We start from the raw sequence: 27,131 nt of genomic DNA on the forward strand, positions 1-27,131 counted from the left end.
TAGGTGCCTGGAATACATTGCCAGCAGAGGTGGTGGAAGCAGGCATGGTAGATTCATTTAAGTGGCATCTGGACAGATGCATGAGTAGGTGGGGAGCAGAGGAATACAGATGCTCAGGAATTGGACGACAGGTTTAGACAGTGGATTTGCCTTGGGCTTGGAGGGCTGAAGGGCCTGTTCCTGGGCCATAAACCTTCTTTGTTCTTTGTTCATTATCCTTAAAATCTCAGCTTGAGAGAAGGGAAATTCTGCTCCTCACCTAGTCTGGCCTATATGTGACTCCAGACCCACAGCAACCTTACTGACTGCTTTTTGAAATGGCTACCTCACAACATTCAAAGGTAACTATCGATGGGCAATCAATCAATTTTATTCCTATAAATAAAAAGCTGTCAGCTATTTCGAGTGTGAAACCTGTTCTGCTTAGTTTGCCCAATTACTACTTTGTAAATGTACACAGAATTGATTAAACAAGTTTACTGACAATCCCCAATTACAGCCTGTAAAAAGGGCATTGCAAGAAAAAAATACAATCTCAAAAGAAGCTTGTAAGGTAAATTAAAATGTTGTTGCTGTGCCACTCTAACCCAGACAGTGTGCATGGTTCATGTAAAGTCTGAAATGCACCATGACCACCAATCCCTCCCCATGTTCACATGGGCACAGCTCTATCCTATATTAATCTCCAAACCCTTAATTGCCCTTTAAAAAGGCTGAACAAGATCTGAGCCCAGTATTACGAAAGAATCCGAATAGCTTTGCCAATGGCGAACACCCAGATTTTGTGGGTGAATCGACCACATTAATGGTTTGTTACTCTTTCAGTGTGTTAGCTTCACCCGGAGGAGACTGTCAATGTTGTGGCTTCTGGGGTCAATACTGAGGGGGTGCTGCACTGTCAGAGGGTCAGTGCTGAGGGAGTGCCGCACTGTCAGAGGGTCAGTACTGAGGGAGTGCCGCACTGTCAGTGTCAGTACTGAGGGAGTGCCGCACTGTCAGAGTGTCAGTACTGAGGGAGTGCCGCACTGTCAGAGGGTCAGTACTGAGGGAGTGCTGCACTGTCAGTGTCAGTACTGAGGGAGTGCCGCACTGTCAGATGGTCAGTACTGAGGGAGTGCTGCACTGTCAGAGGGTCAGTACTGAGGGAGTGCCGCACTGTCAGATGGTCAGTACTGAGGGAGTGCCGCACTGTCAGAGGGCCAGTACTGAGGGAGCGCTGCACTGTCAGAGGGCCAGTCCTGAGGGAGTGCTGCACTGTCAGAGGGTCAGTACTGAGGGAGTGCTGCACTGTCAGAGGGTCAGTACTGAGGGAGAGCTGCACTGTCACATGTGCTGTCAGCTTGTTGAGAAGGCACAGAATTCTTTGTGATATATACACACAGAATCAAGAGAGTGCTCCCTAGCTAATATTCCTCCTTTAGCTAGCCATCATTAAAAAACAATTCATGATTTTTGGAATCTTGCTGTGCACCATCTTCCCGCTGTGTTTGGTTTTGCAACACTGAAACCTGACAAAGTAATGAACTTCCTGCATAGAGCTCTGCAATAAGCTGAGCAAATACCCTGCTGGTTCACACCAAGGGAAAGATCACCCTTACTGCTGCATTTTCCGATCCACTGTCTTCATCCTCTCAGTACGGGGTCAGAGGTAACTGGCACTTCCTCTCCATTGTAGAACTGTAGGATTATGTGAATGGTCCTCCAATCTGCTGGGAAATTTCTGTAAAAAATACAGAAAGCAATTTCAGTCAGAAGTGTTGTAGTTACACTCATTAGCAAGACAAACAACTTGTGTTGGTTTAATCTGAGTGTCAGTATGCCTCAGTTGAGGGGGTGGCATTGAGAAAAAACAGCCTGCATGGTAACTTCAGCAAGTACAGGAACTAAACCTGTGCTGTTTGTTTAACTCTACATTGTAAGCTAAGTATCCAGATTAGAGTGGTGCTGGAAAAGCACAGCAGGTCAGGCAGCATCCAAGGAGCAGGAAAATCGACGCTTTGAGCTGATCATTCCTGATTAAGGGATCCTGCCCGAAATGTTGATTTTCCTGCTCCTCGGATGACCTGCTGTGCATTTCCAGCACCACTCTAATCTTGACTCTCATCTCAATCATCTGCATGCTCCTGCCCCACTGAACTCATCTCCACCTACCTCGACACTGTCCTATCCCCCCTAGTCCAGGAACTCCCCACATACGTTCGAGACACCACCCACGCCCTCCGCCTCCTCCAAGACTTCCGTTTCCCCGGCCCCCAATGCCTCATCTTCACCATGGATATCCAATCCCTCTACACCTCCATTCGCCATGACCAGGGCCTCCAAGCCCTCCGTTTTTTCCTCTCCAGACGTCCCCAACAGTACCCTTCCACTGACACTCTCATTCGTTTGGCCGAACTGGTCCTCACCCTTAACAATTTCTCCTTTGAATCCTCCCACTTCCTCCAGACCAAAGGCGTAGCCATGGGCACACGTATGGGCCCCAGCTATGCTTGTCTCTTTGTTGGCTATGTAGAACAGTTGATCTTCCGTAATTACGCCGGCACCACTCCCCACCTCTTCCTCCGCTACATTGATGACTGCATTGGCGCCACCTCGTGCTCCCGCGAGGAGGTTCAGCAATTCATCAACTTCACCAACACATTCCACCCTGACCTTAAATTTACCTGGACCATCTCTGACACCTCCCTCCCCTTCCTGGACCTCTCCATCTCCATTAGTGACGACCGACTTGACACTGACATTTTTTACAAACCCACCGACTTCCACAGCTACCTGGATTACACCCCTTCCCACCCTATCTCTTGCAAAAATGCCATCCCATCTTCCCAATTTCTCCGCCTCCACCATTTCTGCTCCCAGGACAACCAGTTCCACCATAGAACACACCAGATGGTCTCCTTCTTTAGAGACCGCAATTTCCCTTCCGACGTGGTTAAAGATGCCCTCCAACGCATCTCATCCACATCCCGCACCTCCGCCCTCAGACCCCACCCCTCCAACTGTAACAGGTACAGACCGCCCCTGGTGCTAACCTTCCACCCTACCAACCTTCGCATAAACCAAATCATCCGCCGACATTTCCGCCACGTCCAAAAAGACCCCACCACCAGGGATATATTTCCCTCCCCACCCCTTTCCGCCTTCCGCAAAGACCGTTCCCTCCGTGACTACCCGGTCAGGTCCACGCCCCCCTACAACCCACCCTCCAATCCTGGCACTTTCCCCTGCCACCGCAGGAACTGTAAAACCTGCACCGACACCTCCCCCCTCACCTCTATCCAAGGCCCTAAAGGAGCCTTCCACATCCATCAAAGTTTTACTTGCACATCCACTAATATCATTTATTGTATCCGTTGCTCCCGATGTGGTCTCCTCTACATTGGGGAGACTGGACGCCTCCTAGCAGAGCGCTTTAGGGAACATCTCCGAGACACCCGCATCAATCAACTACACCGCCCCGTGGCCCAACATTTCAACTCCCCCTCCCACTCTGCCGAGGACATGGAGGTCCTGGGCCTCCTTCACCACCGCTCCCTCACCACCAGACGCCTGGAGGAAGAACGCCTCATCTTCCGCCTCGGAACACTTCAACCCCAGGGCATCAATGTGGACTTCAACAGCTTCCTCATTTCCCCTTCCCCCACCTCATCCTAGTTTCAAACTTCCAGTTCAGCACTGTCCCCTTGACTTGTCCGGACTTGTCCAACCTGCCTATCTCCTTTTCCACCTATCCACTCCACCCTCCCCTCCCTGACCTATCACCTTCACCTCCTCCTCCACTCACCCATTGTACTCTATGCTACTCTCTCCCCACCCCCACCCTCCTCTAGCTTATCTCTCCACGCTTCAGGCTCACTGCCTTTATTCCTGATGAAGGGCTTTTGCCCAAAACGTCCATTTCGCTGCTCGTTGGATGCTGCCTGAACTGCTGTGCTCTTCCAGCACCACTAATCCAGAATTTGGTTTCCAGCATCTGCAGTTATTGTCTTTACCTCAATCATCTGCAGTCCTCACTTTCGCCAAGCTAGGTATCCAGCCAACTGAGCTAACCAACCCCTGTAGGGTTGCCAATGCCTATGTCTAAATAAAACCCTAGCTAGACCACAACTGAGGTACTGTGTCCAGTCCCGGTGCCCTCACTTACGAAAAGACATTCCCACACCTGCAAAAGAGGGCAACGCATTTTCTCCAAGTATCCTAATATTACGTTTTGAGCAGTAATTTCACAAACTATATTTGCATTTGGTTATTTAAAGAATGTTTCAGGATTTTGAAACATTTTTGTCAGGGAAATATATTTTGAGACATATAAGATAATCAGAGGGTTGGATAGGTCGGACGGTGAGAGCCTTTTTCCTCAGATGGCAATAGGTCGCACGAGGGGACATAGCTTTAAATTGAGGGGGAATAGATATAGGACAGATGTCAGAGGTAGTTTATTTATTCAGAGAATAGTAGGGAATGCTGCAATGGTAGTAGACTCGCCAACTTTAAGGGCATTTAAATGGTCATTGGATAGGCATATGGACAAGAATGGAATAGTGTAGGTTAGACGGGCTTCAGATTATGTCCACATATTGGCGCAACATTGAGGGCCAAAGGAGCTGTACTGCGCTGTAAAGTTCTATGTTCTATGTAATGTTTTAACCATGTTGTTGTGTCTAGTATGAGAGGAAATAAATGGAAAATCACAGCCAGATCATTCAGAAGAGAATACTAGGAGCTAGGTTGTCACACAAAGGGTGACATCTATGTAGGGCTCACACGTACAAAAAACAATAGATACGATTGTCCAATTATTATTTTGAATCTTCAATCAATAGGTATTTCCCGGGCCAGGGTATGCCAGTCAAGATAAGTGGTTTTTTTTAATTTGTTCTCAGGATATGAGGATCCCTCCTGAAGTTAGGACTCACTGTTCATCCCTAATTGCTCTTGACTAAGTAGCAGACGTTTGCCCGCTTGAACTGCTGTGCGCATACTGGCTTGGTGCAATTGAGAGCCTGCTCTGCCACTTCAGGGGGTGATGAAAAGTCAGGAACATTTCTGTGGGTCCGGAAATGTATATAGGCCAGAATAAATGAGAATGGATAATGTCCTTCAGCAATAACATCAGAGGATGTGGTGGAGGCTGGTACAATTACAACATTTAAAAGGCATCTGGATGGGTATATGAATAGGAAGGGTTTGGAGGGATATGGGCTGGGTGCTGGCAGGTTGGACTAGATTGAGTTGGGATATCTGGTCGGCCATGGACGGGTTGGACCGAAGGGTCTGTTTCAATGCTGTACATCTCTGTGAGTCTACAATCCAGTAGGTTTGATTATAATGGACACAAAATTAACATACTATACTAGTATATCACACTTACAGCCTCTCTAAATCAGTCCCGTTGGCAGCTATTAATTATTTAAAGTTGATACACTTTTCCTTCAGGGTTACCCTGGAGCACCCGGCTTGATTATACTGAGTGGGATCTGAACTTTTGACCTTGTGCGGCAATGTGACAACGCTACCTACACGGCCAAGTCCAACACCTTAGTTTTAGGCCACGTCCGTGCTCATGAACAGAAACAGTGACCTTTTCTCTTCGTTTTGCAGAAGAAACTCAACATGAAAGGATCCATCGACATCTCCAAGATCAAGTGTGTGGAGATCGTACTGAGTGACGTCAGTTTCCCTTGCAGCTACAAATACCCGTTCCAGGTACACAGACACTTGGCTGCTTCTTACTGCAGGCCGAGGAGCTTTAACTGGGCCACTTCACAATTTAGTCTCAAGTGCACTGTGGTTCTAACTTACCCTCCATGAGGGTTTCTGAGGAAAAGCCTCTCTTCAGTAACTCCCCAGCTACCACCACCATCCCCCTAACCATCACCACCCACTCGACCAGCCAATACAAATATCAGGATGAGGAAGGTGGCTGCTGTGAGGGAGGGAGGGGTTAAAGGTGGTGAGGGGAAGAGATGGGGGTGGTGATGGTGAGGGCGAGGGGCGGAGTTGTGAGGGCGAGGGGTGGGGGTGGTGGCAGCGAATGAGAGCGGCAGGATTGATGGGGGTGACAAGAGGGGTTTGTGTGGATGGGGGCGAGGGTGTTAGTAGTGATCGTGGTAAGAGAGAGGAGGTGATGGAGATAAACTGGCTTGGAGACCACACGGCGCTCTTTGACTTGCATTCAGATAGCCATCACACCAAAGGGGAGTCCTAATTTGGGATGCCCATGTAATTTGACCTTCTGGCCTGACCAAGGCCAAATCTGTCCTGGACCCGCAAGTGAACGTGAATCCAGTTAGCTTGGTTCCCTCTTCTTTATCTGTTCCTGTTTGTGACCGTAGATAGGAAGACCTGGGGGCACGGTGGCACAGTGGTTAGCACTGCTGCCTCACAGCGCCAGAGACCCGGGTTCAATTCCCGCCTCAGGCGACTGACTGTGTGGAGTTTGCACATTCTCCCTGTGTCTGCGTGGGTTTCCTCCGGGTGCTCCGGTTTCCTCCCACAGTCCAAAGATGTGCAGGTCAGGTGAATTGGCCATGCTAAATTGCCCTTAGTGTTAGATAAGGGGTAAATGTAGGGGTATGGGTGGGTTGCGCTTTGGCGGGTCGGTGTGGACTTGTTGGGCCGAAGGGCCTGTTTCCACACTGTAATGTAATCTAATCTAATTTCTTCTACTTCTTGAGTTCTCTGGCTGATGATAGATTTGATACACACTGTCATGATCTTGAGTAGGTCAAGGAGACAGATTCCAAATCTATTTATACAGGAAGAGATCAATCCCACAGCCAGAATAGAGGTCCACCACCCAGGTATTTTCACCAAACTGATCCATAGTGACCATCCAGATGGTGAACCAACTGAATCTCACATGGAGTGTGGGTTTATTTAATAGCAGAAAGACTTCCATGTGTGTTGTAGTCCCGAGCTATGGACCATGATGGTTGTGGTGCTAATTTCCTTTCTGTGCTGTGGTTGAATCTGTCCTGCTCTTACTGCCATTGACTGTGTTGGAAGGATTCGCAAGTTAGTTCTCAACTTGTTTGTCTGTGTTGTGAACACTTTATCCCTCACCATGGGGTCCTGGGTGGAGCTCAAACGTCAAGCACTGGTTCGGGTTTCAGGGATACTACCCACTGAGCTGTAAGACCTCTTTCAACATTTACTGCACGTCCCTAATTGCCCCTTGAGAGGGTGGTGGTAAGCTGAAAAGGTGTTGCTGGAAAAGCGCAGGAGGTCAGGCAGCATCCAAGGAGCAGGAGAATCGAGGTTTCGGGCATGAGCCTAAGCTGCCTTGCTGAACTACTGTAGAAGAACTAAGAATAAGAGAAGGCCAGTCAGTCTATCGAGTTTGCTCTACAATTCAGTAAGATCATGGTTGATCTGATTGTAGCCTTACCTCCACTTTAAGCCCATTGAGGATCAGAATTATGTCCAACTCAAGTTTGGTGAATCAGGTTATGGGGTTGGAATGAATAAAAGGCATTGAAGAGTTTGATCAGTCATGATCATATTGAATAGCAGGTCAGGCTCAATGGGCTGAAAGGCCTACTCCTGTTGCTATGGTCTAACGTTGAAGATATTCAATGATCCAACCTCCACTGCTCTCTGGTTCCTCCTCATCTCCCATCTTGTTGGAAATACCTTATTTTTAAACTATAGTCCTAGATTCCTCCATGAGGGGGAGCAGCACCTGCCCTGAGAAGCCATCTCAGAATTGTATCTATTTCTATCACGTTGCCTCTCGTTCTTCAAAGGTCTAATGGGGGTAGGCACATTCATCTCAGAAATCAGCTGAGTGAGCCTCCTCTGAAATGTTTCTGAAGCAAGAATATCTCTTGTAAGTAAGGATTGCAAAACTATGGACATTGCTCCTCGTCAAAAGCCCTGTACAGTTGTAGCAAGACTTTTCTATTCTTTGCCACATGGAATTATGGACAACATTCCAGTTGCCTTCTTTCTTGCTGGACCTGCATGTTGATTCTTATTCATGTCCAAGGCCCTTTGTGCCCCAGCATTCTGCACTCACTCCATTTAATCATGTCCTGTTTTATTATCTTACTGCCTCACGTTTTCTATAACGTACTGCATCTGCCTATGTTTGTCCATTCACGTATAGACTTCACCCATATCCTTTTGCAGACTCATTTTGCACTCTCCTTACAGCTTGCACACCTGCCTATCTTTGCAGCATCAGCAAATGTGGCTACGATACAGCCAGTTCCTTCATTAGTCATTAATGTAGGTTGTAAATAATTGAGGCGCAGCACTGATCTCTGTAACACTCTGCTAGTTACAGTTTTAAATGTGAAAATGACGCGTTTATTCCAGTTTGTTCTGCAACACAAAAGGAACACAGGAAAACAGCTTTACCCAGTGAGAGGTGCACATGCAAATTTCACTACTGAAGGTGTGCTTAAGGCAAACAGATGTTTAGGGAGCATGTTAGATAAACACATAACAGCAATAGAAATATAAGGACTTGCTTGATGGAGTTAGGTGCAGAGAAATGGGAAGATTATATAAAGCATATACCCTGGTGCAATAAGCTAAATGGGCATGTTTTGTGCTGTCAATATATTGTCAACCATGCATTGCATGTGCAGACTTTCTGAGGTTGTGAAAAGGTGTATAGAGCTGCTAAAATATTCTATCCGCTACCTTCGTTTGCAAACGTGGTCACACAAATCTCCACCAAGGAAACCAGAAAGGAGGGTGATATTTATATTGAAGAACTGCACCAGATCTGACATCTGGTTAATTGTCCTGTTTCCCATCAGAATTTAATCAAGCCACAGAAGTTTTCAAATCATTACGGACAAAGAGGGGCCGTTCAGTCTATTCTTAGTCATCAATCGATAGGTTCCAATATGATATCTATGCAGCAATCAATCGCTTCCCAAAGATTTTAGTGATTTATCTCCCATTACTTTACCTGGAACGTTATTCCACATGTTGTTCGCTGTCTCTGAGAAATTTATTGGTATCAGTTCTAATACTGCCTGTAACTATTTTGATCCTATCTAAACTAAGTTATAGGCCTGTGGTTTAACTGAAATATCCTGAATCATCTTACATCCCTTTGTCAGAATACCTTGGGCTCTAATGCTCAATCTCTCCTGATGTCTTGAACCTTTGACACAGGCCTGCAAGAAATCTTATTTGGACACAGGTGATTATCCATGAAACATGTCTCTGCTGTGTCTTGGTGACAGAAATAGACACAGTATTCAAAATGTGGTCTGACTGCTGGGAATTTTGATCATCATGCTCTTTGTATTTCTGATGCTTTGGTCATATGTTGTACTCTGTTGGTTGGGTGTGCTGAGCGTTGTGTTGACTTAAAATCTTGGACCCTTTTCAATCTCTGCCCTCAACCCTTTAAACACAATGAATGGAGTCTCCCTGTTTTCCTTCTATTAAATACAGGTTCTGCTGTCAATCTGGTGAACCTACACCACCTTCGAGGTTAAAACATTTTCTTTTGGAAGTGTGGTACCCAGAGTTAATTGCACTATTCCAGATGTGGTCTGACTAGAGTACCATTCAAGTGAAACATCACTTCTGCCATTTTTACATTTTGGTCCCTTGAATTAAAGGCCACAATTCCACTTGGCATTTGGACACTTTTAATATCCATACAATGGTACTGGGGTTTCATGTTGATAGACCTCTAATCCCTTGCATCCTCCACAGATCCTTATCTCTCACTATTAACAAAATAAATCTATGATAGGGTAAATAGACAAGGTCTTTTCCCTGGGGTGGGGGACTCCAGAACTAGAGGGCATAGGTTTATGGTGAGAGGGGAAAGATATAAAAGGGACCTAAGGGGCAACTGTTTCATGCAGAGGGTGTTGCATGTGTAGAATGGGCTGCCAGAGGAAGTGGTGGAGGCTGGTACAATTGCAATATTTAACAGGCATTTGGATGGGTATATGAACAGGAAGGGTTTAGAGGGAAATGGGTCAAGTGCTGGTAAATGGGTCTAGATTAATTTGGGATATCTGGTCGGCATGGACAGGTTGGACCCAAGGGTCTGTTTCCATGCTGTACATCTCTATGACTCTATTCGCTTTAAATTCCATTGCTATTGTTAAGTATTTTGTCCAATTCCTGTTGTCATGTCTAATCAGTGCCTTTGGCATTGGAAGGGCCTGCATTCAGTGAATTAATTTAAACTTTTAAAATATTCTTTCAGGGATGCCACTGGTCACTGGTATGGCCAGCCATTGTTGCTCATTAGCAACTGCTCTTGAACTGAGTTGCAAGGCCATCTCATTGATGAAGGGTGTCGGCCCAATCCATTGACTTTCCTGCTCCTCAGATGCTGTCTGACCTGATGTGCTTTTCAGGCTTCACGTCTATCGACTCTGTCCTCCAGCATCTGCAGTCTTTACTATCTCCGAGTCTCATTACTGTCGATCCAGAGTTACACGTAGAGTAGATAGAGTCATGGATCATAGAAATGGACAGCGTGGAAGCAGGTCCTTTGATCCAACCTGTCCATGCTGACCAGATATCCCAAACTAATCTAGTCCCATTTACCAGCACTTGACCCATATCCCTCCAAATCCTTCCTATTCATATACCCATTCACATGCCTCTTAAATGTTGCAATTGTACCAGCCTCCACCACTTCCTCTGGCAGCTCATTCCATACACGTACCACCCACTGTGTGAAAAAACTGCCCCTTAGGTCTCTTTTATATCTTTCCCCTCTCAGCCTAAACCTATGCCCTCTAGTTCTGGACTCCTTACCCCAGGGAAAAGACTTTGCCTATTTATCCTATCCATGTCCCTCATGATTTTATAAACCTCTATAAGGTCACTTCTCAGGCTCCAACATTCCCAGGGAAAACAGCCCCAGCATGTTTAGCCTCTCCCTGTAGCTCAAATCCTCCAACCCTGGCAACATCCTTGTAAGTTGTTTCTGAACCCTTTCAAGTTTCACAACATCTTTCCGATAGGAAGGAGACCAGAATTGCATGCAATATTCCAAGCGTAGTTTAACCAATGTCCTGTACAGCCACTACATGACCTCCTAACTCCTGTACTCAATACTCTGACCAACAAAGGAAAGCATACCAAATGTCTTCTTCACTATCCTATCTACCTGCAAGTCCACTTTCAAGGAGCTACGAACTTGCACTCCAAGGTCTCTTTGTTTAGCAACATCTCCCAGGACCTTACCATTAAGTGTATAAGTTCTGCCCTAATTTGTCTTTCCAAAATGCAGCACCTCACATTTATCAAAAGTAAACTCTATCTGTCATTCCTCAGCCCATTGGCCCATCTGATCAAGATCCTGTTGCACTCTGAGGTAACCTTCTTTGCTGTCCACTACACCTCCAATTTTGGTGTCATCTGCAAACTTACTAACCATACCTCCTATGTTCACATCCAAATCATTTATATAAATGATTAAAGCATATAGACAGCAGAGTTCAAGTGAATCCTTAGAAGAGTATAAAGGCAGTAGGAGTATACTTAAGAGAGAAATTAGGAGGCAAAAAGGGGACATGAGATAGCTTTGGCAAATAGGGCAAAGGAAAACCCAAAGGGACTTTATAAATACATTAAGGACAAAAGGGTAACTAAGGAGAGAATAAGGCCCCTTAAAGTTCAGCAAGGCAGCCTATCTGTGGAACCGCAGGAGATGGGGGACATACTGTTTTGCATTGGTGTTTACTGTGGAAAAGCACATGGAAGATATAGAATGTGGAAAAATAGATGATGACATCATGAAAAATGTCACTTTTAGAGAGGAGGAGATGCTGGATGTCTTAAAACATATTGAGGTGGATAAATCCCCAGGACCTGATCAAGTGAACCTCGAACTCTTTTGAGAAGCTAGGGAAGTGATTGCTGAGCCTTTTGCTGAGACATTTGTATCATCAATAGTCACAGGTGAGGTGCCGGAAGACTGGAGGTTGACAAACATGGTGCCTCTGTTTAAGAAGGGTGGTAAAGACAAGCCAGGGAACTATAGGCCAGTGAGCCTGACGTCAGTGGTGGGCAAGTTGTTGGAGGGAATCCTGAGGGACAGGATGTACATGTATTTGGAAAGGCAAGGACTGATTAGGGGTAGTCAACATGGCTTTGTGTGGGGGAAATCATGTCTCACAAACTTGATTGAGATTTTTGAAGAAGTAACAAAGAGGATTGATGAGGGCAGAGCGGTGGACGTGATCTATATGATCTATATAGATTCCCTTCACTACAGGACAGAAGAAATCAGAAGGGATTTGATGAGAATTTGTAATAGTTCCATGATCTGCACAACATAAGCCAGCTTTCAATTTCAACTTTTATCAATTGCATTTAAACTGCTATGGTAGGATTCCAACCCATTTCTGCAGACTGTTAGTCTGACCCTCGGGATTACCAATCCAGTGACATTACCACTCTTACCAGATACCCCTGTATATGCAAGATGAAAGTGGAATTAGGAGTGAGGGTGGTATGGTGGCTCAGTGGTTAACACTGCTGCCTCACAGTGTCGGGGACCTGGGTTTGATTCTAGCCTTAGGCAACCATTAATGTGGAGCTTGCACATTCCCCCCCTGTCTGTGTGGGTTTCCTTCCACAGTCCAAAGATATGCAAGTTAGGTGGATTTGGCATACTTAATTAGATTAGATTCCCTACAGTATGGAAACAGGCCCTTCGGCCTAACAAGTCCACACTGACCCTCTGAAGAGTAACCCATCCCCCTACATTTTACCTCTGACTATGGGCAATTGAGGATGGCCAATTCACCTAACCTGCTCATCTTTGGATTGTGGGAGGAAACCAGAGCACCTAGAGGAAACCCACACAGACACAGGGAAAATGTGCAAACTCCACACAGACAGTCACCCAAGGTAGGAATCGAATCCAGGTCCCTGGCGCTGTGAGGCAACAGTGCGAACCACTGAACCACCGTGCCAGCATTGTCCATAATGTCTAGGAATATACAGGCTAGGTGGATTAGCCATGGGAAATGCAGGATTATAGGGATAGGGTAGGGGAATGGGTCCTGGTGGGATGCTCTTTGGAGGGTCAGTATGGATCGAATGGCCTGGTTCCATACTGTAGAGATTCAGTGACATCGGGGACTCACAGCTTGTTGCTACCTAGTGTCTAAATCATACAACTCTATCATTACAAGCAGCTGTTTACATAGGCAGTTCAAATGTTAAAGAAGTGACCAGAAAGTCTGGAGAAGCAGTGCTTATTTGCAGACTCTTAATGATATAACCAGACTCTGTCATTGATAAAGCCACACTTCTTAAACATTGTCTTTTTTCCCAGGTTGTTCATGAAAATTATATTTTGTATGTATTCGCACCCAGTAAAGAAAGTCGACAAAAGTGGGTAAGCGCCCTGAAAGAAGGTGAGGAAAAAAGAAACTCGATGTAAATACTGAGTTGTGTAGTCCTGTGGGATTGGTGACCTGAGCAACCGATTGGGCTGATCCTAGAATTGTATGACAGACAAAGAGGCCACTTGGCCCATCGTCCCTGTATTGTCTATCTCAAAAAGCTGACCAACCCATCTCACCAGTGGGTAGCTAGAGTTGAGGGAAAAGGAGAGAAGGTAGGTAGGGTTGGATTGTGGGATACGGACAGAAGGTAGGTGAGTGGGATTAAGCGATATGAAGGGATGTTTGAGGTCGGTCCTGAAAATCGGGCAGAGACAAAGAAATCGCAGATGCTGGAATCCAAACTAGACAAACAGGAGGCGGGAAGAACACAGCAATCCAGGCAGCACTGGGAGGTGGAGAAGTATAATGTTTCAGGTATAACCCTTCTTTTGGACTAGATGTGGGAGTAGGGGGAGCTCCAGATAAAGGGAGGGGTGTGGGGTAGGAAGAGTGATAGAACAGTGAGGTAGTGATAGGTGAACACAGGTAGTGGGTCGATTGGTGGGATGTGTGGCAAAATTGGGCAAGTATGTTAGATCCAACAGTCCTATCATGATATTAAAAATAAGGGTGAAATTAATTTCCTATGTGGGTTCTCATTAATAATCGGAGGCAGACAAGTAGAACAAGCAGATATGATCCCAAAATTGGAATGAGGTTGATAGCTGTGAATTTCTTCAAACCGGAGAGAATGCAGAGGGATTTACCAGGATGTTGCCTTGAGGTCAGAGAGTTATGAGGAAAGGTTAGACAGACTGGGACTGTTTTGCTTAGAGCGGAGCAGATTAAGAAGGAAGATGATTGTGATGTATAAAATTATGAATGACATAGATAGGGTAGATAGGAAGAAACGTTTCCCTTGATTGAAAGATTAATGACCAGGGGCCATAGATTTAAGAGGCAGAAGGTTTAGAGGAGATGTGAGAAAACACATTGTTACCTAGAGAGCGCTGGGAATATAGGATTCACTATCTGCAATGGTGGTAGAGGCACATAGTATTTAAGAAGTATTGAGATATATACTTGTGATGCCAAGGCGTACGAGGCTATGGGCTATTTTTAGATAATGAGATTAAAATAGTTGAGTGATTGTTTTTGACCTGCATAGGTCAATGGGCTGAAGGGCCTTGTCCTGTGCTGTAGATAAAAGGTGGTGGAAATCTGCAACTCTTTCTTTTAAATTACTGTTTTGGAGAGAATCAAAGCATGTTTTGAAGACTGAGATTGATAGATAATCACCCGTAAAGGTGGACAGGGATATGGAGCTAAGGCAGTTAAATGACATAGAGACCAGTTATGATCCAACTGAACAGACTCAAGGGATCGGAATAGAGTTGTCCCATATTGCCTGTTGGTGATGCACAATGAATTTGGAACTTAGATCCAATTGTAACTGGTGCAAGTTTTACTGCTGATGTCACTTCCTGTGCTCTTCTCTTTCAGAAACTAAGAACAACAACATTCTGATTCCTAAGTACCACCCAAATTTCTGGACTGATGGCTACTGGAGATGTTGTGCACAGCCAGATAAGTTGGCTATGGGATGCCTGTTATATGATCCTAACAGAGACTGTACGTTGTTACCCTTACTCCATCTTGCAACGTTTCATTTAAAAAGAAATATTTCCTTCATTCAAAACAGGTGTAGCTTCCTCCCCTCCACCCTCAATATCATAGTGAGTTCCAGGATTAGTCCTTGCTCAGTGCAGACTCAGCCAGTAACAGACCCAGTTATTGTATAACCTCCTTTAAGGAGAATTTCTGTTTCCATCTTTGATTTGTTAATGAGTGAGAAAAATGTTGGGCATAGGGTGCATAGGAGATTAACTGGGCTTGGCTCAGAACAAGGGATAAAGGCAAATTACTGCGGATTCTGGAATCTGAAACTGACAACGGATCAGTTAGACTCGAAATGTCAGCTCTTTTCTCTCCCTACAGATGCTGCCAGACCTGCTGAGACTTTCCAGCATTTTCTCTTTTGGCTCAGAACAAATATGTTTCCTTTTACTTCACACCGTGGAATATTGATGCTTTAAGATGGATGAGGGACATGCAAAGAACTGAAGGTGTCGGAGAAGGCCATTTGGCTCATGACATCTGCTCATCATTCTATGAGACCCATGGCACATCTGATAACCTTTGATTCCATTTTCTTGCCACTTCATTTTTTTGGTTCAAGGGATGTGAGCATTATTCATAGAATGAAATCTCTACGGTGCAGATAGAGACCATTCAGCCCATTGACTCTGCACTGACCCCCTGAAGAGCATCCCAGCCAGTCCCCCCTCCTTATCCCCGTAACTCCACATTTCCCATGGCTAATCTACCCAATCTGCACATCCCTGGACACTATGGACACTTTAGCATGGCCAATCCAGCTAACCTGCACATCTTTGAACTGTGGGAGGAAACTCACACAAACACGAAGAGAGCATGCAAACTCCACACAGACTGTCCCCCAAGACTGGAATCGAATCTGAGCCCCTGGCGCTGTGAGACTGCAGTGCTTATCACTGTGCCACCATACCCTCGCGCTATTGTGAAGGCTAATGGTAATCGCCCATTCCTAATTGTCCTTGAGAGATGGTAGTGAGTCATCTGGTGTAGCTATACCCACAGGCCTGTACAGGAGGGATTGTCAGAATTTTGACATAGCGACAGTGAAGGAATGGTAATATATTTCCAAGTCAGGACAGTGTGTGGTTTGGGGTGAAATTCATAGGTGGTGGTGTTCCCACATATCTGCTGCCCTTGTCCTTTTGAAAGTTAGAGGTCAAAGGTTTGAAAGCAAGTTAAATGGGTGGTTGGAAAACATGAGACATTTTGATCGCTGAGTCATTGATTGCAATGGCACCCAAAGAGTTAAGAATAACGTTGCTATTCTGTGAGTAACTATTTGTGGTGGCAGGAGCCTTTCAAAGCACTCATTCTCAATTCTCATGTCTCAAAGGAACATTCTCAACATGGGATAGGTGGGGTGGCTGTCACAGAAAAAATGCAATAACCCTTAAGCACGTGAAGTCCATTGTTTCTCTGTCACATGTAAGGCTGGATTAGTCTCGGTGATGTCCCAAGTGTCTAACATCATACGTTCTTGTCTTTTTAGCCAAGAAACCTCTTCCCCCGACTCCGGAACTTAACAAGGTGAGTCTGCTTCATAAAATAAAGTATGAATGCTGGAAGTCAGATGCAGAAACATAAATTGCTGGAGAAACTCAGCAGGCCTGGCAGCATCTATACAGAGAAAGCAGAGTTAACAGTTGGAGTCCTCGGTTAACTCATATATCTTAGCTCGGCTTTAGCTCCACAGATGCTGCCAGACCTGTCGAGTTTCTCCCGCAGTTTTGGTTTTCTGAGTCCGTTGCATTTTGAGCTCTCACAAGTTTATTTTGGGCCTCTCCCAATTGACAGTGTTGCTTTCACTTTGCAAACTAGTGGAAACCTTTGCCACCAGAGCCAGTGGAGCTGGGGGCAGAGCCAGAGATGGAGTTCGTGGTGGTGGCTCTGTATGACTTCCATGGTCAAAATGTGCAGGACCTGTCACTGGTGAAGAACGAGGAATATGTAATCATTGAGAAGATTGATGCAAACTGGTGGCATGCACGTGATAAAAATGGGTAAGACCAATCCCACCGTCACAGCATAGAAACAGTCCATTCGGTCCCACAAGTCTATAATGAGGTCTGTGCTTCAGATAAATTTCTTCCCACCTTGCTTCACCTCATCGTATTCATAGATCCTTCAATTCTTTTTCTGCATTAACTACCCCCTAAATGTATCTGCATTATTCACCTCAACTGCTCCATGTTCCATATTCTCACCACTCTTTGGATTAAGAAGGTTCTCCTGAATTTCCTGTTGATTTATCAGTGATTATCCTATATGTATGATATTTATGAAGATGGTGGAGCATCAATAGCAGGAGTTTCAGAGGTTAATTCATGAGACACAGCAGAGATTTATCCTAAGGAAGATGATCTATGATTCCATGACTCTAAAAAACTGTGATGTGGAGGAGCCAGTGTTCCTGTTGGACTATAACCTGGTCATCGAGTCAGTCATCGAGATGTACAGCATGGAAACAGACCCTTCGGTCCAACCCGCCCATGCCGACCAGATATCACAACCCAATCTAGTCCCACCTGCCAGCAACTGGCCCATATCCCTCCAAACCCTTCCTATTCATATACCCATCCAGATGCCTCTTAAATGTTGCAATTGTACCAGCTTCCACCACTTCCTCTGGCAGCTCATTCCATACACGTACCACCCTCTGTGTGAAAAAGTTGGCTCTTAGGTCTTGTTTTGTTGTGTGATTTTTAACTAAGGTGAGGACAAGGCAACCATGGCTAACGAGGGAAGTCAGGGTGAGCATAAAAGCAAAGGGAAAAGCATATAATGTGGTGAAGATTGGAGTAAAGCCAGAGGATTGTGACACCATTAAAAGCCAGCAGAGGATAACTAAAAATGCAATAAAGGGAGGGAAGATGAAGTATGAGGGTAAGCTAGCTCCTAAAATTTAAAAAAAATGACTGCAAGAGTTTTATTAGATATATTAAAAATAAAGAGAAGCAAGAGTTTATATTGGATTGCTGGAAAATGAGGCTGGAAGAGTAGTAATGGGGAACAAAAAAAATTACGGAGGAACTGACTAGTAACTTTACATCAGTCTTCATGGTGCAAGATACCAGAAACATAACAGAATTTTAAGAGAGGAAAGGGCTGGAGTTGAATGTAATGGTCACCACTAAAGAGAAGGTATTGAGAAATAAGTTAAAAATCACACAACAAAGGTTATAGTCCAACAGGTTTAATTGGAAGCACACTAGCTTTCAGAGCGCTGCTCCTTCAGTATGTGGTTGACAATCACCTGATGAAGGAGCAGCGCTCCGAAAGCTAGTGTGCTTCCAATTAAACCTGTTGGACTATAACCTAGTGCTGTGTGATTTTTAATTTTGTACACCCCAGTCCAACACCGGCATCTCCAAATGTTGGGAAACTAAAAGTTGGATAAATCCCTGGACCAAATGGACTATATCCAAGAGTTCTGAAAGAGATAGCTGAGGCGATTGTGGAGGCATTGATGGTGATCTTTCAGAATCGAGTCAGGAAGGGTCTTAGACTGGAAAGTGGCTATAATACCCTTGTTTAGGAAGGGAGGAAGGCAGCAGACAGGAAACAAAAGCTGGTTAGCCTGACCTCAGCTGTTGGTAAGATTTTAATGTACATGATTGAGGAATGAGATTGCAGAACATCTTAGAAGTACTTGGTGAAATAGTCAGCACAGTTTCATCAAGGGAATGCCATGTGTGACAAATTTGTTACTATTCTTTGAAGATACAATGAGCAAGTTAGACAAAGGAGAACCAATGGATGTGATCTATTTGGATTTCCAAAAGGTGCCATGCACAAAGCTGCTCTGTAAGATAAAAGGTAGATAAGCAGGAGGCTGGAAGAACACAGCATGCCAGGCAGCAACAGGAGGTGGAGAAGTCAATGTTTCAGGTGCAACCCTTCTTCAGATAAAAGCCCATGGTGGTTAGGGGCAGGACTGGCAGAAGGCAGAGACTGGGATAAATGGATTCTTCAGGATGGCAGCAGGTGACCTGTGGAAGTCCACAGTGCTTAGTGATGGGACCATGAATGTCAGCAACCTGGACAAAGGAATTATTGCTGAGTTTACAGATGACACTGGTAGGTGGGGAATGGTGTTGAGTCAGTCACTTGGGATCACTGGTTAGCACTGCTGCCTCACAGCGCCAGGGACCCAGGTTCGATTCCAGCCTCAGGCAACTGTCTGTGTGAAGTTTGCATGATCTCCCCGTGTCTGCATGGGTTTCCTTTGGGTGCTCTGGTTTCCTCCCACAGTCTAAAGGTGAATTTGCCATGCTAAATTACCTATAGTGTTCAGGGAGGTGCAGGCTAGATGCGTTAGACATGGGGAATGTGGGGTTACGGGGTGGGTCTGGGTGGGATGCACTTCACATGGTCAGTGTGGACTCGATAGGCCGAATGGCCTGCATCCACCCTGTAAAAATTCTGTGATTCTTATGAGGAAAGGGTGAATGTGCTGGGCTTGTATCCACCATGGTTTGGATGATTAAGAGGCCTAATCCGGTAATAATCATCACTCTTGATTTGGGCTCCATGCAGGATGACCGGGTATATCCCCAGCAGCTACGTGGTGGAAAAGAGCCCTGAGAATCTACAGGCCTATGAGTAAGAACCTTCTATTTTATGTTATTATTTCGATCATTTTCAGCTCTCCCCCATCAATCCATCGAACTATGTATGTGTATATATATCTGTATGTAGATTTTATAAACCTCTATAAGGTCACCCCCTCAGCCTCCAGGGAAAACAGCCCCTGGCAACATCCTCATAAAGTCTTTTCTGAGCACTTTCAAGTTTCACGACATCCATTCTATAGCAACAAGACCAGAATTGCACACAATATTCCAAAATTGGCCTAACCAATGTCCTGTAAAGCCGCAACATGACCTCCCAATGCCAATACTCAATGCTCTGATCGATAAAGGCAAGCATACCAAACGCCTTCTTCACTATCCTATCTATCTGTGACTCCACTTTCAAGGAATTATGAACCTGCATTCCAAGGTCCCTTTGTTCAGCAACACTCCCCAGGACCTTGCCATTAAGTCCTTGCCTGATGTGCCTTTCCAAAATGCAGCATTTATTTAAATTAAACTCCATCTGCCATTCCTCGGTCCATTGGCCCATCTCATCAAGGTCCCATTGTACTCTGAAGTAACCTTCTTCACTGTCCACTACACTACCAATCTTAGTGTAATTTGCAAACTTGCTAACCAGACCGCCTAGATTCACATCCAAATCATTTATATTAATCACGAAAAGCAATGGACCCAGCACCGATCCTTGCAGCACACTGCTGGTCACAGGCCTCCAGTCTGAAAACCAACCCTCCACCACCACCCTCTGTCTCTTACCTTCGAACCAGTTCTATTCCCAGATGTCTAGTTCTTCCTGTATTCCATGTAGTCTAACCTTTTAACCAGTTTACCATTCTGAACCTTGTCAAACAACTGACTGAAGTCCATACAGATCATGTCCTCCACTCTGCCTTTATCAATCCTCTTTGTTCCTTCTTATATTTGTCTGTATGTGCGTCTGTGTGTTTGTGTATGTGTGCATCTGTGTTTATATCTGTCTCTGTGTCTATGTGTGTGTTTATGCATATGTGTATCAGTTTCCATGTGCTTTTGTGTTTATGTGTGTGTTTGAATGTATGTGTGTGCAGGTACGTGTGTCGGAGATATCTTCCCAAATGGCAGTGTTTCTGGAGGTTAAATAAAGGAAAGCTCTATTGATTGGAAGGATGGTTGGTAATTAGAGAACACAGATTTGAAGTGATTGGCAAACGATTAGAGAGTGAGATAAGGCAAAATATCTTGGTGCAGCGAGTTGTTGGAATTTGGGATGAGAAAGGGTGGTGAAAGCACATTCCCAAAGCAACTTTCAGCTTGGAACTAGATGGAATTTTGTCATTCCCTATCCTAAAGACAGTGGGTGCTTGCTTGATGGGTACATGCAACACAGAAATTGAACTTTAAGAGAATCAGGGATATAGAGACAGCATGGGAAAGTGCAATTGAGGTAGTAGATCAGCCAAGACCTTATTGGCCGGTAGAACAGGTTTGAGGGACTGAATGGCCTACTCCTGCTCATATTATTTAAGTTTGTTTCTGTGTTCTTGACAATTTGATAGAGAGATTTGGAGTGCTAAAGGGACAGAGTGGGGCAGTGGGACTAACTTGACAGCCCTAGTATGACCAAAATGGTCTCCTTCTGAGCTATAAGATGCTGTGACTTCCATTACTGCCATAAATGGAGTTCCCAAGTTAGTAACATGACAGAGTGGGGGCCATGAGAGATTTCTCGGAGTGCATGCCTGCTCAGCTGCTTCCACATGTCAATCGTGTGATGGACATTACCTCACTTACATCTCCCTCATCTTACAGGTGGTACAACAAGAACATCAGCCGGAACAAAGCAGAACATCTGCTTCAGAAAGAGGTGAGAGGTTTGAGTGTCACTGTTTCTGAGGCCAGGGTGTGAGAATGGGAGGTAGAATGTGGAGAGGGTGTGGGGAGGGGGGTGGGTGGTGGTGGTGGGGGTAAGTAACTGAGCACAATCCAGTCAACAGGATGAAGGAGAATTGCTTCTGGAGTGTGTGACAATGACGGAGCACATTTTGTGCATAGAAACATAAAAACATTGAAATTTTTTTGTGGAAGGAGACTATTTCGCCCATCTTGCAGTGTTGACCACAGTGTATAGCTATCTGCTTTCCTGCTCTTGGTCCATAGGTTACAGCACTATCCAGGGAATATTCATTCTTTTAGGGTATAGGCTGCAGGGGTCACTGACAAATCTCCATTGCTAAGTAACCCTGAGAATGTAGCAGTGTGCTTCTTGTTGACCCATGTTGGATAGTTTGATACAATGTTTGGTCTTAATAGATCTCAAAAACACCTTACTAGTCGTAGAGTCATACATCACAGAAACAGGCCTTTCAATCAGTCCATGGCAACCATAATCCCAAACTAAACTAGTCCCACCAGCCTGCACTTAGCCCATAGCTCTCCAAATATTTTATTCATGTCCTTATCCAAATGTATTTATCAATGTCTTTTAAACCTTGCAATTCTACCCACATCCACCACTTCCACAGGAAGTTCATTCCAGACACGAATCACTCTCAGTAAAAGAATTGCCTCTCATGTCTTTTTTTAGAACTTTCCCCTTTCACCTTAAAACTATACCCCCTAAGCTTGAAATCCCCCACCCTAGGGAAAAGACACCTGCCATTCGCTTTATCCATGCCCCTCATGATTTTATAATGCTCTATAAGGTCACCTCCCACCCTCCTACGCTCCAGAAAAAAAAGTCCCAGCCTATCCAGCCTCTCCTTACAACTCGAATCCACCATTTCCGGCAACTTTGTTTCTGGTGAACTTTTCTGAACCCTCTTCCGCTGAATAATATCCTTCCTAAAGCAGGGCCACCAAAACTGCACATGTTGCTGTGGTACTGGATGCAACTAAAGGTCAAGACAGGGTAGGGGAGTCCAAGCCTAGAGGACATAGGTTTAGGGTGAGAGGGGAAAGATTCGAAGGGCCTGTTTCCACACTGTAAGTAATCTAATCTAATCTAATCTAAAAGGGACCTAACGGGCAACTTTTTCACGCAGAGGATGGTACGTGTATGGAATGAGCTGCCAGGTGAAGTGGTGGAGGCTGGTACAATTACAGCATTTAAAAGGCATGTGGATGGGTATATGAATAGAAAGGGTTTACATGGATATGGGCCAAGTGCTGGCAAATGGAACAAGATTTATTTAGGATATCTGGTCGGCATGGATGGGTTGGATCGAAGGGCCTGTTTCCGTGCTGTACTTCTCCATGACTATATACTGGATTAGCGGTGCTGGAAGAGCACAGCAGTTCAGGCAGCATCCAACGAGCAGTGAAATCGACGTTTCGGGCAAAAGCCCTTCATCAGGAATAAAGGCAGTGAGCCTGAAGCGTGGAGAGGTAAGCGAGAGAAGGGTGGGGGTGGGGAGAGAGTAGCATAGAGTACAATGGGTGAGTGGGGGAGGAGATGAAGGTGATAGGTCAAGGAGGAGAGGGTGGAGTGGATAGGTGGAAAAGAAGATAGGCAGGTCGGACAAGTCCGGACAAGTCAAGGAGACAGTTACTGAGTTGGAAGTTTGAAACTAGGATGAGGTGGGGGAAGGGGAAATGAGGAAGCTGCTGAAGTCCACATTGATGCCCTGGAGTTGAAGTGTTCCGAGGCAGAAGATGAGGCGTTCTTCCTCCAGGCGTCTGGTGGTGAGGGAGCGGCGGTGAAGGAGGCCCAGGACCTCCTTGTCCTTGGCAGAGTGGGAGGGGGAGTTGAAATGTTGGGCCACGGGGCGGTTTGGTTGATTGGTGCGGGTGTCTCGGAGATGTTCCCTAAATCGCTCTGCTAGGAGGCGCCCAGTCTCCCCAGTGTAGAGGAGACCACATCGGGAGCAACGGATACAATAAATGATATTAGTGGATGTGCAGGTGAAACTTTGATGGATGTGGAAGGCTCCTTTAGGGCCTTGGATAGAGGTGAGGGAGGAGGTGTGGGCACAGGTTTTACAGTTCCTGCGGTGGCAGGGGAAAGTGCTAGAATGGGAGGGTGGGTCGTAGGGGGGTGTGGACCTGACCAGGTAGTCGCGGAGGGAACGGTCTCCACGTTTCCTTTACTAAAGGATATTCCGGAACCAGATGGGGTTTTTAATGTCAGTACAACAGCTCCTCAAACACTGCTATGGAAACCAGGTTTTCAAACATTCTTTCATTGGATGTGGCCTTTGTTGGCAAGGTCAGTGTTTGTTACCCATCGCTAATTGCCCTTGTACTGAGAGGATTGTGAGACCATTACAGAGGACAGTCAACCAGGTTAATGTGAGCTAGGCCAGACCAAGTTAGGATTGCAGATCCCCTTCCCTAAAGAACATTGGTGAACCAGATAGGTTTTTACAATTGGTGATTGTTGGAATAGTCACCATTATGAAGACTCATTCCAGGTTTATTAATTGAATTTAATTTCCACCAGCTGCAATGGTGGGATTTGAACCTGTGGCTTCCCCCAAGCATTTAGCCTGAGCATCTGAATAACTAGTTTAACCCTAACCCATCTCCTCTAAAATGAACTGATGGTTCTCAATTTCTGGTGAATTACTAACTCGTTATGAATCCAGGAGCAGAATGTCTACACCACAATATTCATTGCCATGGTCCATTTAACACAGATAGAGGACATTTTGCCCTTCACATTTGTATCAACTCTGCTGTGAAAACCAGTTCATTGAAACCCACCCGGTTTTTCCCAAAGTCACTCAAATAATGTATTCCTGTTTCATTTTGGACGCATTAGGCACAGTAAGAAAATGTCTAGAGTGATCTTATGAGCTGTTGGCTTGGCGCTCTGTCCAGAAAACCCATAAAACACAGAAGCAGAAGTAGGCCATTCAGCCCATCGAGTCTGCTCCACCAGTCAATGAGATCACGACTGATTTGATAGTCCTTAACTTTTGTTAGTGCAGGTCAAATTTCAGGACTGGAAATATAGGGAGTTGATGGCCTAGTCGTATCAACACTGAGCTATTAATACAGGAACCAGGGCAAAGCCCTGGGGACCCAGATTCAAATCCCCCGCTAGGCAGATGGTGGAATTTGAATTCAATAAGTATTTGGAATTAAGAGACTAATAATGACCATGAAACCCTTGTTGGCGAAACCCAGCTGGTTCACTAATGTCCTTTAGCAAAGGAAATCTGCCATCCTCCCCTAGTCTGGTCCATGTGCGAGTTCACCATGCTGTGGCCAACCACTTCAACTCCCCCTCCCATCCTGCTAAGGACTTGCAAGTCCTGGGCCCCCTCCACCGCCAAATCTTAGCGACCCGACACCTGGAGGAAGAATGCCTCACCTTCCACCTTGGGACCCTCCAACCACGCTGCATCAATGCCGCTTTCACCAGTTTCCTCATCTCCCCTATCCTTCCACCTCATCCCTGATCCAACCCTCCAACTCGGCACCACCCTTGTGAACTGTCCTATCTGTCCATCTTCATTCACCTGTCCGCTCCACCCGCTGCTATGAGCTATCACCATCACACCTTGCCCGCATTGTCTTTAAACCTGCCACTGTCCATTTCTGACCTCCACCAATCCCATAACTGAGGACACAAACTTGCTGCAACACCTAGGCCCTGGCAAATCTCCTGATATCAAAAAGTCCACCCCTGCCTCATTGGCTTCACTAGCAAGGCTCTGAAATTCCCTCGGAAAAACATTCCTAACATTCTGCTGCATCTCCTCCTTAAATCAAGTATTTTGGTCACAGGCTGGAATCCCTCATATGATGTGTCTTTGTGTGATGCAGTGGGCCTAATAATTATTCATCTTTTAATGTTTCAGGGCAAACAAGGAGCTTTCATGGTGAGGGATTCGAGACAGGCTGGAATGTACACAGTCTCGGTCTTCATTAAAGCGACCAGGTAACTCATTGTAACAACCTGCTGTGGGATCATTACCATAACATTTGGGAAAGAGGGCAACATTATTGAACTGTCAGTGCTGAGGGAGTGCTGCATTATTGAATTGTCAGTGCTGAGGGAGTGCTGCATTATTGAATTGCTAGAACTGAACGAATGCTGCACTGTTGAATTGTCAGTATTGAGGCAGTGCTGCATTACTAAATTGTAAGTACTGAGAGAGTGCTGCATGGTTGAATGGTCGGTTTCAGGGTGTGCTGCACTGTTGAATTGTCAGTATGAAGGGGTGCTGCATTATTGAGCTGGCAGTTTTCGGGGAATGCTGCATGAATGAATTGTCAGATCTGAGGGAGTGCTGCATTGTTGAATTATCAGTACTGAGAGAGTGCTGCATTATTGAATTGTCAGTGCTGAGGGAATGCTCCACTGCTGAATTGTCAGGACAAAGGGAGTGTTGCATTATTGAATTGCCAGAATTGTGGGACTGTTGCATTGTTACTGAGGGAGTGCTATAGTATTGAAATGTCAGTTCTGAGGGAATGCCGCATTACTGAATTGTCAATTCTGTGTCAGTACTGCATTATTAAATTGTCACTACTGAGGGAATGCTGCCTTATTGAATTGTCAGTAATGAAGGAGTGCTGCATTATTGAAGTATCAGTACCAAGGGAGAGCTGTATTGTTAAATTTCCAGTTCTGAGGGAGTGCTGCATTACTGAGTTGTCAGTACTGAGGGAGTGCTGCACTGTTGAACTGTCAATAATGAGCAACTGCTACAGTATTGTATTTTCAGTACTGAGGGAGTGCTGCATTACCGAATTATCAGTACTGAGGGAGTGGTGCACTGTTGATTTATCAGTACTGAGGGAGTGTTGCACTGTTGATTTATCAGTACTGAGGGAGTGTTGCACTGTTGAATTGTCAGTTCAAAAGGATTGCTGCACTGTTGAAATGTCAGTTCTGAGGGAATGCTGCATTAGTGAATTGCCAGATCTGTGTCAGTGCTGGATTGTTGAATTGTTAGTTCTGTGGGCGTGCTGCACTGTTGAATTGTCAGTACTGAGGGAGTGCTGCACTGTTGAATTGTCAGTTCTGTGTGAGTGCTGCATTATTGAATTTTCAGTATAAAGGGTATGCTGCAGTGTTGAATTGTCAGTTCTGAGTGAATGCTGCACTTTTGAATTGTCAGTTATGTGGGAGTGTTGTGTTGTGGAATTATCAGTACTGAGGGAGTGGTGCACTGTTGAATTGTCAGTACTGAGGGAATGCTGCACTTTGAATTGTTAGTTTGTGGGAGTGTTGCATTGTTGAATTATCAGTACAGTGGGAGAGCTGTATTGCTGAATTTCCATTTCTGAGGTAGTGCTGCACTGTTGAATTGTCAGTTCAGAAAGAGCGTTGCGTTATTGAATTGATGGAGTGCTGCATTATTGAATTGTCAGAACTGCGGGACTGCTGCATTATTGAATTGTGAGTAATGAGGAAGTGTTGCACTATTGAATTGTCAGTAATTTGGAAGTGCTGCATTGTTGTATTATCAGTACCGAGGCAGAGCTATATTGTTGAATTTCCAGTTCTGAGGGAGTGCTGCATTACAGAAGTGTCAGTACTGAGGGAGTGCTGCACTGTTGAATTGTCAGTACTGAGGGAGTGCTGCATGAA

General features: G+C 45.3%; 1 protein-coding gene across 1 annotated transcript in view; it reads left to right on the forward strand.

Moving 5' to 3' along the window:
- The window catches only part of LOC140491773 (tyrosine-protein kinase ITK/TSK-like), a 78,330-nt gene that overhangs the window by 12,652 nt on the left and 38,547 nt on the right, over positions 1 to 27,131 (forward strand). The window contains exons 2-9 of the mRNA XM_072590176.1: positions 5,602 to 5,706; positions 13,286 to 13,367; positions 14,841 to 14,969; positions 16,504 to 16,541; positions 16,833 to 17,014; positions 19,551 to 19,616; positions 21,398 to 21,452; positions 25,393 to 25,472. Coding sequence (XP_072446277.1) covers positions 5,602 to 5,706; positions 13,286 to 13,367; positions 14,841 to 14,969; positions 16,504 to 16,541; positions 16,833 to 17,014; positions 19,551 to 19,616; positions 21,398 to 21,452; positions 25,393 to 25,472 — 737 coding nt within the window. The remainder of the gene's footprint in view (positions 1 to 5,601; positions 5,707 to 13,285; positions 13,368 to 14,840; positions 14,970 to 16,503; positions 16,542 to 16,832; positions 17,015 to 19,550; positions 19,617 to 21,397; positions 21,453 to 25,392; positions 25,473 to 27,131) is intronic.

The sequence above is a fragment of the Chiloscyllium punctatum genome, chromosome 20 (assembly GCF_047496795.1).
Source record: "Chiloscyllium punctatum isolate Juve2018m chromosome 20, sChiPun1.3, whole genome shotgun sequence".
Taxonomy (NCBI): Eukaryota; Metazoa; Chordata; class Chondrichthyes; order Orectolobiformes; family Hemiscylliidae; genus Chiloscyllium; species Chiloscyllium punctatum.